Source organism: Labrus bergylta, chromosome 18 (genome assembly GCF_963930695.1).
Source record: "Labrus bergylta chromosome 18, fLabBer1.1, whole genome shotgun sequence".
Classification (NCBI taxonomy): Eukaryota; Metazoa; Chordata; class Actinopteri; order Labriformes; family Labridae; genus Labrus; species Labrus bergylta.
In genome coordinates, this window is record NC_089212.1 from 13,119,750 (window position 1) to 13,136,066 (window position 16,317).

The window sequence follows — 16,317 nt, forward strand, 5'->3', positions numbered from 1 at the left end:
TAATAACTAGGTAAGTGGAAATAGTGCTGTGCTTAGGCCTGAACCACAACTGTAATGGATTAAATATGGACAAGGGACTCAAGGACAACATAGTTTTGAAATGGGATGATATTTAACAAGAACAGAATTACAACCATCTTTTGAAGAGGAAGAAAAACTGTCGGGAGTAATGAGAGTTTAACAGTGAATGGCTCAGGTTTATCATCACAAGTAGTTTTTTGTACATCAATTTAGCATTTCAGTCACATAACTATACATATGGATATATGGATATTGGAGTCAGTCTAAAGGATTGGTTTAATCCAATAATTGACACAGGGAAAGATGGCCTTTGTTTTTTCAAAACATGTTTAGTATTATCACCAAGGCTTTCAAATAGATGATCAGATGAGGCAAACATATTGTTAAAAGCAGTGCAGTTTTCATTAATATCAGCTATCTAACACTGACCATTTCCAACATGGGTAGTTAGCGTAATGCTGGTTTTCTTGGAGGTAGATTTGACTATTTTCCAGAATTGACCAGGCTTGAAGGTCAGGAAAGTCTACCTTGTTCATCCAGGAGGGAGAGTTGTTTTGACTGCACTGAGGCAACAGAGCAAAGTTCCATGATCAACTCTCCTTAAGTTCACTCTGCAGATTGGTAACATCGGCCTTCAAGTGGGCAAAGGTAGGATGGCACTACACTCACACAGCCATACTGGTTGATAAGACCATGTCTTTAGCCACTGGGTTACAACCTGGTTTAAGTCCAGTAGCTAACCTGCAAGCCTACCACACGGCTTAAAAACAACACGGTTAGGCTAGCAGGAGCCGAGGTAGTCCAGAGAAGTAGAGGGGACGAGTAAGACCAACAGTAAAAAAGACTTAAGTCCATAAAAGCATATAAAAGCTTAAAACCAACTGTTTAAAATTCTTGAGCAAGGTTAAAACAATAAAATATTCTTAGATCATTCCTAACATGAGGGATGAAAATCAAGAAAATCTAGCCACCATGCTAAAAACAATAAATAAATAAATGAAGAAAAGGCACTGTTTATCAGAAATCCTGCAAGTGTGTCCACTGGAGTGTAACCTTGTATAGTCCAAAGTGAGGTACATCTTTAATCTTCAGTTACAAATCGAGCAAACTCAGTCCAATAAATGGACACAAGTCAGCAGTTTAAGGAAAATGTTGACTGTATAGCACTATTCCAGGAGTTTTCAGGACTGCAAAGAGAGGAAATCATTTGCCTGAATCAACAGAAATCCTCACGCCATTTCCTCTGCTAAACAGGGCCGATAAAACCGCATGTCATTAAGATAAAAAAAAAAAAAGCTGTCTGTGATCATCAGTAGTGTTTTACTATGAGGAAAAGCCAGTGCTAGTTTGTATCAAACAGCAGTTATATAGTCAAACAGCTGGCTAGAGGAAGACGTTTGGAGGACTAGATAACCTTAAACCGTTTAAGTTCACCCATCTCAGTGATTCTATACAAAGCTGGAAAAGCTCAGGCTGATACTGAGATGTATTTCAGATGTGATTTAAATAACTGAGGTATTGAGTTGCCCCTGAAAAGAGTACTGGAAATAAAGGGAAGCAACTTATTATCCCACCATTCTCTGCAAACAATCATCTTTTTTTTTCCTCTCCTGGACAGACTTGACTTTTCAATTATTTTGTATTTTTTTTCTTTTCCCCTTCTCTTTATTCTTTCTTTTCATTGTTTCCATCGGTGCATTTTTGGTCCTGAAGCTTCCGTTTTTCCCACACTCTCCCCTGTCACACTGGTCGACCACAAAAATGCAGGACATAGGAGAGTGTGAGGGGGCTCTGGAATTCCACATGCAGAGGGTAAACACAGCCTCTGCCAGGAAGACACACACACAGGAGCAAACACAGCACCTTCTCGGCTGCCCTAACCTATTCAACAACCCCTGAGCTGCCCCTACTGCACTCTAAACTGTTTTTTGCCAGGTACAGTTTGTCCGGTCGAGTGTGATGAAAGCATTGAACACGTCAGTTGAGTTATAGAAGGACTGCAAAGTTACAAGAATTAATAAGAGAAAGAAATTAATGATGTAAAAAAATGTCCAGTTGTGCCCTTCCTTTAATGCATTAGAGTATTTCAAAGAGTCTTTCACAACTGCAACTGTGTGCTTAAAAAAACAACCAGCTCTAGTCACAAAGGTTTACTGTTATTGTGTAATATTGCCAGATGCTGGAGTAACAAAGCGCATAAAGTAATTGAGGGAAATAGCTAGCAGTTTAGCAGTGTTTCATTCCTTTCATTTTATTTTCTTCTCTGTGCTCCTCAGCTTATCTCCAAACCAAACAGGATCTAAACGACGCTTGGAGCCGGGGCCCTTTCACTGAACCAATTTTTTGTTTATGGTTCAGGCAGAAATCAGGCCTGTGATGAGGTTGTTTACCGAACAGGCAGATACACCCTGAGGCCAAAAGACTGTGAGCACTTCACTACACTCATACTCAAGATCTCATTGGCTTTGGCTGTGTCAGCTTGAACTCCCCAAACCCATGCACTTTTTGTCCTTGATCTACAAGCATAAGCTAAACAATGCAAACCCCCTGAAATGTAAATGTTCCTCAAATTAAATGGCAACTTTGTTAAACTCTTAGGTATAATTATAATAGGATGCATCCAAAGCCAGAAAGATAAAAATGAATAGTAAATCCACTCAGTTTTAAGGGTTAGTCTTACTTGATGAGGCGCTTGGTTGCTGTTTTCCTGGTGGGTCCCTCTCTGGCACTGCTGGGTGGCTTTGGGGTGTGAACAGGACTTCCACAGGTTTGGATATGGCTGTGACCATGACTGTGACTGGGCTGAAAATGAAAGCCAGGAGGGGGGCAGCTGGATGAGTTTGGGGGAGCCTGGGAGTGTGGAGTCTGGTCTGGAAATGGAGCCTAAAAAAAAGAACAGCTGTTAATAAAGTTCAATATTATTGAGAAAATCAAATTACTTAAGACACTTTACCTAAGTTAATTTACAATGATAACTAGTTAGTTCAACAAAAGCAGCTACCTACAACAACTACTCTCTCATTGCATCACACATTTTTGATCCAAGAACATGTGTACACAAGCTGATTTTTTTAATACTCATTGTCAATCAACAACACAACATACTTCAGAAGGGCTTCCAAAAGGGATTATTTAGGTTAAGCTAATTTCTCAATTTTTAGAACTTTCTGTTCTGTTATGGACTCAACGTGGAAGTGAAAGTAACCACCTGCAACTGACTGGTGTGAATTTCTTAAACTCATCTCAACTAAGTAAAAAAGTGTTGCTACTTGAAGAGTTAGAGCCAAAATACTACTTAGGACCACTAGTGGTGAGAAAGCACAGATTACTGAAGTGATACCAAGAAACGTGTGAAAATCCGTTGGACAGACATTTTGAAGGCAGCATTGCTCTGCCCTAGCAATGTCACCTAGCGTATCACCAACTATTATTACTGGTACATTTAAATCTTTTTGATATGATGATGTCAAACATGTCCTATAAGAAGTAGGAGCTCTAGCTTTTGGCGTTCCACAAGGATCAATCCCAGGACCGTTTATTATTTGCATATACATTCTTGGACGAAAAATGCTGTAACTGAATACCTGACAATCAAACTTTCTTAAAAATCTATGTAAGATGGAAGAAAAGCTTTTGTGCATCTATGTATCAATCAGGCAATCAAGTTTATATAACTTACACTATGGTAAGTTCCCAAGAGCTTTATAAAGGGGATGTAAAAAAAAAAGTTTGTCCTTGTCTAATGAGTGTATTTCTAAAGTATTTAACAAAGCTCTACTATTTAGGACAAAATAAAAAACACAATTCCAAAAGCGGAATAAGGAAGTGCAATCACTTTTGCAATGGGTTTGTCATGTGGAAAATATGTAGCCTCTGGCCATTAAGGTGAAATACCAAAGTGCTTGACATGAATTAAAGCAGATATAAATGAAATGCCAACCAGTATCAAAACAAGCTCAACATTTTTTTCTTGCAGTTGGCTGCACTGAGGAGGAAATTCTTCAGATTATTTATTTGTTTTTACAAGATCTCTTCAAAGGCTTGGGAAGGTTGAAAATGCCGTTTTCTTTCTGACATAATATTTAAGAGCCACATTTCACTCTCTCCTCTCAGCGCTGGGGAATGCTTTTTATAAATTCTTTCCACATCTCAAGCCTATGCTATTTTCTCTGCAGCTTTATACGGCTATCTAACAAGCTAACGGTTTTCCAGCTTCACAATGCTGCTGTTCAAAGGGCCGGCATTGTGACAGGGAATATCTGATGTAATTTGTGTGTTGACAAATGAGAAGTTGAGTTTCCAGGTTGCAAGGCCTATGGCCACAATTCAGTTTGAGCGGGGCCAGGAAGGGCACCTTTCTTTGGATGCCAGGTGGCCTAGGGCCAAGCCTGTAGAGGAGCCGGGGAGTCTGCACCCAGTAACTGAGCGTGGAGTGGACTGCAGGGCTGAACAGCCCCCTGTCTCTTTCTCTCTCTCATAGAAAAACACACTCTTACACATGTTTTTATATGAGCACTCATATTAACTGAAGCACTTCCTTTTGTGACTTCGGTTAAATCTTAAATGATTTATTAATTTTCCCATGAGGACAGGAAAGCTGTGTGAGATCATTGATATTTAAAGAAAAGTCAAGTCAGGTTACTAACTCTTGGACAAATCTGTGTCAATGTGCTTCAGAGAAAGTTTGAGACAACTTCCTAAGGACTGTCGTATTGGAGTAATAATGACGATTAAAGGGAAGGATGTCTTTTTCTGGTGGTGAGACAACTTTATTCAGTGTCACGCTTCTGATGACCTCAGTTTGTAAAGGTTGGACAGTAGACTGACTCTTATATCAAGATCACATTCAGTTCTCAGCTCCACAAACCTTTTCCAATTGTACTAGATTTTCCTGGCCTGGGAGGCTGGGAGTTTGATGGGACATGTTACTGATAAGAAAAAACTTGGTAAGTGTCTATCGACTACAGAACAAGGTGAAAGGAAGCATGAACCAAGGGCATGATAAAGGATCACTCTCATAAAGGTCTTTGCGTGAGGCTGAAGGACCAAGTCAAGAAAAATATGACCTTAGCTGCTTTAATTATGGCACAACCAAGATGATGAAAAACTCCAACTGCAATACTAACTGACTGACCAGAAAAAAAAGCAGGTGTATCCTGTTATCCCACTGTGTAAGCTCCCAAATGGCACTTTACAGTCTCAATTTCTCTCCATCCAAGGAAAGACTTCATAAATCCTCTGAAAGATAGAGAAATTCCAACTTTCTCATAAAATTGTCTTTTTAAAGCAATGTATAGAAAGATGGTATGCCTTGATTTGACTTATGCTATGCAGGAACCTCCGGTTCAGATCACTCTGCAGAGTAGGTTCCCCCGTGTAAAAGAGACTCGCATTGGATGCAGTTTTGACTCCCGGCCCTGATGCTGTGTGGTGCATCACATCCCTCATTCTCTCTCCTTACATTTCCCGTCTCTCAAGCTGTCCTGTCTAATAAATGCATAAAAAGCAACCCCCCCCCCCCCCCCAAGATGAAATAAAAAGTTAAAGCAATAAAAATGTCGTGTGACAAGACCACTCTTTTATCAAATGTCCATCTTAAACCAAACCAAGCCAAATCACATCTAGTTAGGCATGACTAAAAGCTTTTTAGTCGCTACATTACTTCTCCTGAGAAAATCAAACCCAAATTTGTATTTATGTTTCACTGGGAAAACAAATGGAGCTCAAATCTGATATGAACTATAATGGGAAGACTTCAAACCTATAATAGACTTTTGTACCAGGGTCTCTCTAGTGCCCCCATTGGCAGCATTCCATTATTATTCAACTTTCAATATAAGCCTAGACAAGTCTCTCAACCAAACAATGTACCGGTAATCTATAAGCTAGGAGTCATTGGCTCACCAGGAACTAGCTTCTGTTGAGGATTTTCCCACTGAGCACTATTGTGTTAAATGGTTTGGAAAAATATTCTCAAAATAGCTGTGCAACTGCTAACATAAAAGCTTTCCTCTTGACATACGTGTATTTTGGACTATTTTGGACGGCACTGTGCTTAAGTAAGGGAATATTTTGTACAGACACAAATATTAGGGTTTTCCTGAGTAATGGCTCAATAATTTCAGACATATTCAGTCTTCATCCAGGAAAAGACATCAAACAAAAGATGTGCCACAACCCATTTCTCCTTACCTTTTTACTAAAGCAAAATTGAACATTGGAGGTTTTAGCAGGAATTTAAATAGTATGAACTACAAATCCCAGAAACATGATTCTGTTGAGACTCACAGCTTTTAACACCAAAGGCAGTAATGAGAAAGAAAGAAGAAACTTGGCCTTTATCTTAGCTAACCATGCTCTATGGACGAGGTGTTCTCCTTTAATTATAATCAAAATAATCATGTATTGTGAATTAATGAGGGGTTGAGGCATACAACATCTGTACTATACCTGGTGTCTGCAATGGCTTTGGTCCTGAAATTGTTGAGACTGAAGTCTTTGCTGTTGTAGTTTCTGGATGGCAAACTGAAGCTGGTAACTTCCTTGTGTGGGCTGGTAGTGCTGCTGAGGGTTCACCCCGGTCACCAAGCTGTAGGCATTCTGCATCTGGACATCCCAAAGACTCTCTTGATCCTTCACTGGCCTGTGGCTATGAGAACAGAAAAGAAGAGAGAGGTCAGTGAGAAATTTCAGAGAATTAAAAACCACAGACACACCTGTTGCACTGTAATATAAATATGTATCTTTTTTTTTTTTTTTTTAAAGAATTTTGGTTGAATTGGGGAAAATGCTCATCTTCTGTCTCGACGAGAGTTTGATGAGAGGATCTATACCACTTTAATTTATGTCGGTTCAAGATGAAGCTTTAGCCAGCTTGTAGTTTATTTAACTAAGCCAATAAAGATGAGGCAGCTGGAATGGCTCTGGTCATGCTAGTAGATAGATTTTGATACCTTTGGACTGAAGAAAGCTAGCCGTTTCCCCCTGTCTGGTATTTATGCCAAGCTAAGATTATAAAAAAACTTTATTTCCAGTTCTATTTTTCATCTGGTAATTGGCAAAGAAGTAGAAGAAATTATTCAAAAAAATGTCAAACTAGTACTGCCTTACACCTTTATTTGTAACTATTATGACTACTAATAGTATTAGTAGATAGATAATAGTTTAATATAGGGGGATGAGGGTTAATCATTTTTATTTGAATTGAGAGAGAAAAGTACAAGCATAATGTTTAAATGATGACATACAAAAGTATTTCTTCTAATAAAATTATGAGGTTAGATGCTGGCAAATTAACAAATGCTGCTCTCCTTTCCATAAGGTTCTTCTAGAACAGACTGCTGGCTAAACAAATGACCTATATTTACCGTTGATCATAACCGGAAGTATTACAAGATGGTGCAAGCTCAGTGGCAAACATTGAGTCATAATAGTAGCACAGTAGTTGTGACAATCTTTTCCTTCTCAGTTATTCCATCATCCAAAAAAGTGAAAAGACAAGACAGCTCACAGCATCCCAGTCGGTGGCTACTGAAGCTTCAAGTCAAAGTGTGCAAATCAGAGTCAAAGTGGAGGGCAAGCCCGTGGCTTACATCAGCTGAGCTTTAAACCTTTCCTTTTTGCCTCAGCGCTCCCCGAACTTCATGTTCCATTCACATCACAAAGCCACAACCTGGAAAGAAAACCTTTTGACGAGCTCCACGAGTTTGTAACTGGATTATCTGTCATTAGAACTAAGCCTGTTTCAGCTTCTTCTTTTTTTTTCATTTCGGCCTCTGCTGAAGCAGTGAGGTGACCAGCTTCCCCCTCAAACATGCTGAAACTAAGCCTATGTGGAGTCTGGTGTGCTGCTGTAGATTGACCACCTCACCCAAAAATAATGCCATAGAAAGCCCTGTATCGGGAATTGCAAGGAAAATATAAATTAAATGTGAAAAAAATAGGGATAAACAAGAACAGCTGAAGTAATGGCAATCCTTGGGGATTATATGGACAAAAGAGATCATGGAAATTCCTTCTACATTACTTGCAAAAACATTTTTCTATTGGTCTGCAGTAAACGGAAACATTGTAGACTAAAATAACAATGGCTGCTTTATTTTTAGAACCAAGCCATGATAAGCTCTAAAATTAGAATTCAATTAATCTTGAACAACAATGCCCACTGTGGGATAATAATCCTGTGTCACTCAAGTGAAAACAGATTCCTATCCTGTGTGGCCAGACAAAGACACAAGGGATCTTAAGCTCATGTGAACATGCTATCCGCCCATGCATTTCTCAGTTCACAAAATAGCATATATATTACAAAAACAACTGGTGTGACCAGGGGCCAATTCATTTTTCTGGAAACAAAGACTTGTCTGTGAACCTTGCAAGGCCAGAGATCCTGGAAATGCCAGGAGACAAACAAAAACTGGTTCTTTGTTTACAGCAGTCATTTCCTTCAGCTTGGCTGCAGTTTGCACACTGGACCGCAGGGACCTTCAGTGCTACCATTTTATAAGTATACGGCCTTAAATGGAATCATTTTTCCGGTCAACAACATATGCTTTCTGTGAGTACAAGTTCTTCTTTTGCAGAAGGACCCCAAGGAGAGATCATTTCAAACTGCGACTGTCAACACAACACCACGCAAATAATACTACGGATCACCATTGGATGAAAAAAAAACAGAGAGGGATCTTAGTTCTACAAAGTGACGTACAATTCGTTAAAAGAGGTGATAGAAAAGAACAGCTTCACATCTGACTTTCTCATCACAGCACATGTGTGGAGCTCCAACTATCTGGGACTTCCCTTCCTGCCGGACTTCTGCGAGCTGGTGTCAGCTTTCTCCCCGCTGCGCTCCCGATCCTTTAATATGCTGATATGACTTACTGTAGAACAACACAGCAGTGCGAGTCGAGCACATGTGCCGCATCAATCTAACTCAGCGTGAATGTGGGAAAATGGACAGTTTGCGATGACATCATGCCACAGCTTCTCAAAGCCCTGCCTGCATGGTCAGTGTAAACATCAACTCGCCAAAGAGTATGATGGTATTTCCAAACATTGCCCAGTGTTTGCTTACCTTGTTCTAATGAAATTAATGACACCCAATAGAACGATAAGAAAAAAGGACCAAAGTTTTGGGATTCATTGCGGCATAAGTCTAGAGAGATGTTGTTGGTTTAGTCCTGCACTGAGCAAAATGGCATGCTAAAACTTCCAGAGGCCTGCATCAGGTAACAGGTTTACGGAGTTATTAGGATAACTTTACTGAGTAAAACATAAATTCTGATGATATATGAATAAAGTTCTGATGTCAAATGACCATTTCAGGGTTTGATGCAGGGTAAACAAACAATTGAAACTAACTTGCCAACAAGACCCCTGTAGATTGAAAAGTATAGAAAATATTAACACATCTGAACTTTCAACCAATCAATCAATCCTGAAGTGTATAGCACCAATTCATAAGAAAAGTTATCTCAAGACACTTTACAAAAAGAGCAGGTCTAGAATGCAAAATAATAATAATAATAAAATAATTACTAATATAACAAAGAGTATGGCGCAAGTGTTAAGATGTTTTTACATAAAGTGATGTAAATATTTTCTTCTTAGCTTGTACTAATTCACTCTGAAAATTCCAAAAACAACGGCAACAACAATATTATTCATGAATATAGCTTGATCTCTAAGTTATTGGCACTAACTCTTAATGTATCACTTGGCCCCTGAAAACAGTTTTATTTGAAAAATGTACAGCTGTAAATGCTGTAGAGACTAACTTCTCTTTGTACTTTCTTTTTTTTACTGAATCACAGTACAGATGTTTCCTTACAAGTCACCAGTTTTAAAGTTAATAGTTTCTAAAAAATAAACTTAGGAATGACTTAAAAAAAAAAAACCTTACGTCTGGCTTAAGCAACTCATGCTTAACAACAATACTTCACACTGGGATGTACTGTGGTGTAGGTGCATGTATCTGCTGAATAACCTAAATCCATTCACTGGAATCTCACCAGTTCTTACCTTAAGGGTTCTCATCCGTTCAACCACATCTGGTTCAAATCAATGTGAATGAAATTGTCTTTTCGTTTAAATCCAAAGGAAGAGACACATCAAACCAATTTTGTGGAAACTTTCTCCACCATCAAAGACGTTTTAAATTGTCGCCTGATTAGCTGAGCTGTTGGTTCTGCGAATGGGCTGTTATAAAATCCTTTGGAATGGTAAATCCTTTTTAAAATTCGACCAAGTCAAACAACAATGTACCAAAATATTGAATAAGCTAAAAATACCTTGCACAGGCCGAGGTTCTGGTACCTCTTAATGTGTTTGGGGGAATGTTGCACCGCAGAGATGATAGTTACCGGTCATTTGTACGTAGAGGGAGAAGATAATAGGGGAGGCAATTTTTATGTCAAGGGTGCAGAGAGAAGCAGCCATGTCCTGCTACTGACTTTATAAAAGACAGACTTGGAGCTGGAATCCACAACTGTATAAGCAAACCAAACCATTCCAAACTGAGAGGAATAAGCCAAAAAGAGAAGAATTGACTTCTTAAAACACCAAATTATAACAAAGATGAAAGAGTTAGTGTTGTAACTGCTCAAATCATGAAACAAGTGGGTTGAATAGTCATCACCATAAATGTAACACAAGGCCAAACACCAGATAAGACCCCAGAGTTTGGTTGTTGTTGTATGAAGACGTGCAGAGGTGTGAGGCAGCAGCTCTCAGAGTGCTGATGCAGCATACCTGCTAGATCCTGGCAGCGGCACTTCAAAGAGCTGTGCTCCCCTTTGAAACCCATCGTACTTCACCCCTGTGGTTGCTTTAAGAGCCAGTGTGCTTAACAGTTTCAGTATGTTTGGCACAAACCCTGAGCCTGAGTGAAGGAGGGGGGACGACTCAGGAAATTCTGTGTTATAAGAAACAGCGCCAAGGTGAAATCAAGGCAATTTATCCTTATATCTTATTAAAAAACATTTCACTACAATAAGAGGTGAAAGCCAAAACCTTTGCTTGCTTTGTACGGCAAGCCAGTGACTGATTGGAAGATGTATGGAGCTATGGATTTTTCTGGACTGTTTTAAAATAACTGAACTGCTACTGTATGTAACTCCATCGTTGATTTATTAGCCTGAAATTTAAAAAGCTGAAAGCTGTACTCATTTATTCTCTGATTTATGAAGTGTCAAAGCAATGTATGTAGAGAATTTTTTAAAGGGAAAGACTTAATACAAAGATGAAATAGAGGATCAGGAACAACAGAGCTCTAAAGTTTAAAAGAAGTATCATATTTTAAAGCTACAAAAGGTTTTCTTTGAAATCACAAATTCTATAAAACAGCTTTTTTTTTTTTTTTTTTTCGTTTGTGGAAATAAAAACGTTTTGAAAAAAGGAGAAGGCCAGACATTCCAGGAATTCTCTGACAGCTTGATACACAAGGAAGAGCTGAACTGGAAAAACAGAGGCCAAGATCAAGGCCAAGCTGTCTGAGACTTTGTCACTCAAATATCAAGACGAAAATAAAAAGGGAGTAGACGCTTATCCTTCAATGAATTACACTTTCAGTATCCAATAGGTTTATTATCCTGGCGTGGAGCCGTATAGCATGACCGTGGGATCACACTCGGCCCTTCTGTTTCCTTCCTCCTCTCTTCAGAGCAAAGTGAGAGGGGTGTGAGGGGGTGAGAAGAAGGGGGAGGGGTGGGGTTCAATGGGTACTGACTTTGTCCCCTTACTAACGCCTCCACCCCGTCAGCATGCTTCACACACTCCCCCGTACTCAGCGGCCAATTCTACTTTTACTTAACTCCAACAAGCAGAGTTGAAAAAGGGAACAAAACGCCAGTTTCCATAATAGTGTTCAATGAGTCTGCCCAGAGGTGTGTTGGCACCCTGGAGTTCTTTTCCAAACACTAATAATGTCCAATCTAAAAAGTCGTCAAAGACCATTTAAAAAGCCTTTACGTTCTATTGAGTGTGACCAAACAGGCTTACACAATCTGAAATGGGTAGAAAGTTGATTACACAGGAAGTCTTCAAGACATTAGTTTGGCCAAGTGAATAATACTTAATGGATGAATATTTTAATTCTCACAGAGAAGACACAAACAGCAGCTCCCCTGCAGTTTAACACTGAACTAGAGCACCTGAGCTCTGCAGACCTCACTGATGTCATATTCTTAAAGAGAAAATGTACTGTGTTTTCAAACTTCATTGTTGGTGTAGTTGTACATGAGCAGGTCATCACAAACTTTAAGTTATAAGACCGAGACTTCAGCCGGAGAGTCTGTTTGCTTTTGTGTTTTGTAGCAGGAAGGATGGTGTCCCTGCTTTATGTTAGATCTTTCCAATATCATGTTCTCCCATATTTTTTCCCAAAGGAAACATAAGACATGGCAGTATATCTATGCTGAAGCAGACAGAAGTATTTTTGTATTATGCTTAGGGACATTTTGACTTATATAGTACAGCTGATGAGAGACAAGAAATGAGTAGAGGAAGGTGGGCGTGACGCATCAAAGGTCCGACATGGAGAGTCAAACCTGCAGCCGATACGTCATTCTATTTATTATGGAGCTTTCAACTTCTCTGTTTGAATGATTTAATTAAAAAAGAAAATACCCCGTTTAAAGAGCTGATTAAAATAATAGTTTTGTAGGTGCAGTATTGCTTAACGTATGTTTTCAATTCAAATTTATGAAAAATATAAAGTCCCTTCATATGTTTTGCATAATGCGACATGTTTTCAGACTCACCTAATGCTGCCACAGAGATCCTTTCCAGAGTGAACAGCTTTGACTGGCCGATGGGTGGTAGCAGTAGCATGCCCCACTCGGTGGTTTAGTGTGAAGCTCTCTCTGCCCAGCATCCTGTTGGCCAGGTTCAGGTTCGTCAGCTGTGGAAGGAGGAGGAAAAACTTCAACAAATGATTTAACACAAACACTGAGTCACTTCTATCAAACAACAAAAACTTCTAGGCGTCTGAATGTCTAGAGCAGTGGACATGTATGATGAATAAGCACTCATATGCTGTTCCTCCCTACGTCCACCATTCATTCTCCTGTGTCTGGGGGCTATGTGAAATGTACACACAGCACATGGCACAGCTAGTCTCCACTCAGCACTAAATCCAGGTGGCCCCCTCCCCGTTCTCCATCTCGAGCAGGATCAGTTATCATGACTAGCCAGCTCAAAAGTGTTTACAGCAACATCAGGACTTCTGTAGCAACTGCCCCTCTGTCCTGCTCTGCACTGCCGTGTGAATTATGTGCAGAGAAATCTAAAGGGAGAATGAATTATATCGCTGTGGCATTTTATTTACTTTATTTCCTCTGGTGCACTTAATGGTGGATTGGGAAAGTTGTAATGCTGCCAAGCCTTGTACAATGTGAACAATCTGTAGATTACTTTTAAAAGGTAGACCGGTTGTATTAAAAAACTTAGGGTAAACACACATGAAGGTGCCAATATCTCTGTGTTTTTAGACAGCATCTCATATGTTACTGATGGTGTGGTGAGATTGAATTGTTATAGATGAATGTATTTATAATATAGCCATAATGTCCTATAATCTAAGGTCACATGTACCAGCCTGTGAGACCAAAGAGTTACACAGGTGTCTTCTACACAAAGCAGCCCAGGAGTATATTAATTTTATAAGAGGTGGCAATGCCTGGCTTAACTCAATTTCACGTTTTGTATACATGTGGCTTAGCATGAGAGAAACTAATTACTGAAACCTCAGAGGTCACCTACTTTAGTGCAACAGGGTGTTGTTCATGTTTACAAAGTTCTCCATTTAGTGCAGCAAGTGGTTTATTGACTTCCAATCTGAGCCCTTAAAAAAATAACACAGAATGTACCCTGGACCTATAAGTGCAGAAACACTAGATTATATAACTACCCAAAATAAACTGCTGCCAAGCCCTGGATTAAGTATTCATTTGAAATACAGAAAACACCCTTCAGATAGACAGAATAACGTACAGTCAGAAGGGAGCCATAAAATCAGCAGTATGTGTGGTCTGGTGCCATCACACACACAAAAAAAAACTTTGACAGAAAAAAAAACCCAGTGAGGAGGAGAAGGAGGGAGGAAAGTTTGCAGGGCTCCCCTGGCGAAATGACAAACCTTTGGGGAATATAGGAGGTGGTGGTGATGGAGCCAACTGAGCTGCCGCTCCTCCGCTCAGTGCCAATTTGCCACATTCCTCTATTTATAAGCATTAATTACCACAAAAAAGAGGCTGCTTTTTTAAGTATCAACAGAAATCACTCCCCCATGGTGAATCTGATAATGAGACCTCACACGGAGCGGAGGCTTGATGCGGCTCACCACTGTTTAGGGCCAGCCAGCTACAAACTCCCACTTCCAGAATCCCCCCTCATCCCCCACCTTCCTCCTCAACGGCTGGAGGAGGAAGGTGCACGGTGCGAGGCACTAGACCCTCTGGCTCCAACAGGTCTGCTGAATGAATGAATGAGCAGCTAGATGCGGCGAATCAGCATGGGGTCAGAGCCAGTTTTTACACATCGACAAAGACAAATATCAGAGACCTCACAGTGAGAGACTACTGCACCAGGGCCAGTTTCTTCTTCTTTACAATAAACATTACACATCTTGATTTACAGGTCGTTTAATATCTCTACATTCCTTCTTATTCTTGGCTGTTGTCTCAGGTTAGAAATATGATGAACTCACATGCTGTGTCAGCAGGTTGATGTGGCTGGAGCTGGCCGAGTGGCGAGCGACCTGCTTGTTGGCCAGCTTCTGCAGGGCGGAGATGAAGGCCTGCTGGTTAGACTGGGCTTGGGCAGACAGGGAGTTTAATTCCTTGATCGTCCCGGCTGAGTTTGACTTCAGCTTACTGGAGCTGCCCCTCTTGATCACTGATAGACAGAATAACAAATGTGAGAACATGGGATGTCATAAACAACTGCAGGTAGAGTAGAGAGTTTATATTTACCTTGTCCTGCTGAGGTAGGTCTGGAGAGCTTCTGGCTGTAAATGTGTGAGGCACTCGGGAGGGACGAGCCTGCTCCAGAGCTGGCTGTTGATGAAGTGAAGGACTGAATTCTCCGGAGCACCTGGGTAGGTTGCCCATTAGCGACTGTGTTAGAGCCAGAAGAAACAGCTGTCCACACCGCTCGCGGGGGCTGTGTTACCATGACCATAGATGAGTACGCAGGAGGGTTGGAGAGAGCCTCTGATAGACAGAACTGAGACTTTGCCAAGGACTGTGCATAGGACGGCGGCTGAGGAGGTGGTGGCGGCGGCGGACAATGCAGAGGCTGGGATGTTTGAGCCGAAGAGCAATGCTGATGATAAATATGTGTGCAGTCTAAAGTCGCAGGAAAGCTGGAGCAGTGCTGGGAGGCCTGGACCTCCGGCTGTGATTTAACCGTTCTGAATGCTGACTGATCTTCAGTAAGAGCACAGACAGAAGGCTGACTCTCAGCGACCTTGATGTCTAGGTCACTGCTGACTTTCCCCGTGGAGAGCGATGACTCTGAAGCGCTGGAATCCTCTCGGGCCACAGGAAGAGCTGTTCAAAGGAGGAGAGAAGCCAGAGCTCCTTTATCATTAGTTAGCCATTCTTCAGCCCTGACATACATTTGTTTTCCCTGGGTGAGTGCTAATCACTGTAAGATGACCTTTATCTTCACTCTAGATGACTCAATTTTTTCCTCTTTACTTTACAACTATAAACAATTCCTGTGTACTGTGCTTGAATGATAAAATATTTAACATAAACCAGACCTACAGTTAAAAAAAGAAGGGGAAAAAAACAGAAGTAACTCACTTTTTGGAGTAGAACTGTTGCCTGAATCTCCTGCGGCATTGACTTCATGAACCTCTCTCTTCACACTCCTCACTTTTGTTCCAAGGAAGACGGTGGCTGATTTATTTTTTTGGGTGTAGAATGTCAGTACTTCCTCAAGATCGTTTTCACTATATTAAAAAAAAAAAGGCGACAGGGGATACATTTGTAAAGTAGATTGAACTGACACTTTCATCAGTAGCACACACAACTGGAGGAGTAAAGATCCAAGAACCGAACAATGGTAGGTGTGCTTGCCAATTCACTAACCTTGCTGTGGAGATGTACTCTTGAAAAACACTTGGGTTTACACAATGCTCCTCTTTGATATCCTCTTGTTTTTTCACCATACAGTCAGTTTCCTTAGAAGATGGGAAACAACATGACAGCAGGTTAGCTCCATATGCCCAATGCTTTGCATCTTACATCACCCGTTAGCATCGTGGTTCTGTGGTTAAGCTGTAGTCTGGAC

The 16,317-nt window shown here is 40.5% G+C and overlaps 1 protein-coding gene across 4 annotated transcripts in view; it reads right to left on the bottom strand.

The window, feature by feature from the left end:
* Positions 1–16,317, bottom strand: part of ttll5 (tubulin tyrosine ligase-like family, member 5) — a 47,023-nt gene that overhangs the window by 6,814 nt on the left and 23,892 nt on the right. For all 4 annotated transcript variants that reach the window (XM_020630039.3, XM_020630042.3, XM_020630040.2 and 1 more), the window contains 7 exons: positions 16,116–16,207; positions 15,828–15,976; positions 14,991–15,569; positions 14,726–14,913; positions 12,780–12,919; positions 6,472–6,670; positions 2,702–2,904 (listed from right to left, as the gene is read on the bottom strand). In XM_020630039.3, coding sequence (XP_020485695.1) covers positions 2,702–2,904; positions 6,472–6,670; positions 12,780–12,919; positions 14,726–14,913; positions 14,991–15,569; positions 15,828–15,976; positions 16,116–16,207 — 1,550 coding nt within the window. The remainder of the gene's footprint in view (positions 1–2,701; positions 2,905–6,471; positions 6,671–12,779; positions 12,920–14,725; positions 14,914–14,990; positions 15,570–15,827; positions 15,977–16,115; positions 16,208–16,317) is intronic.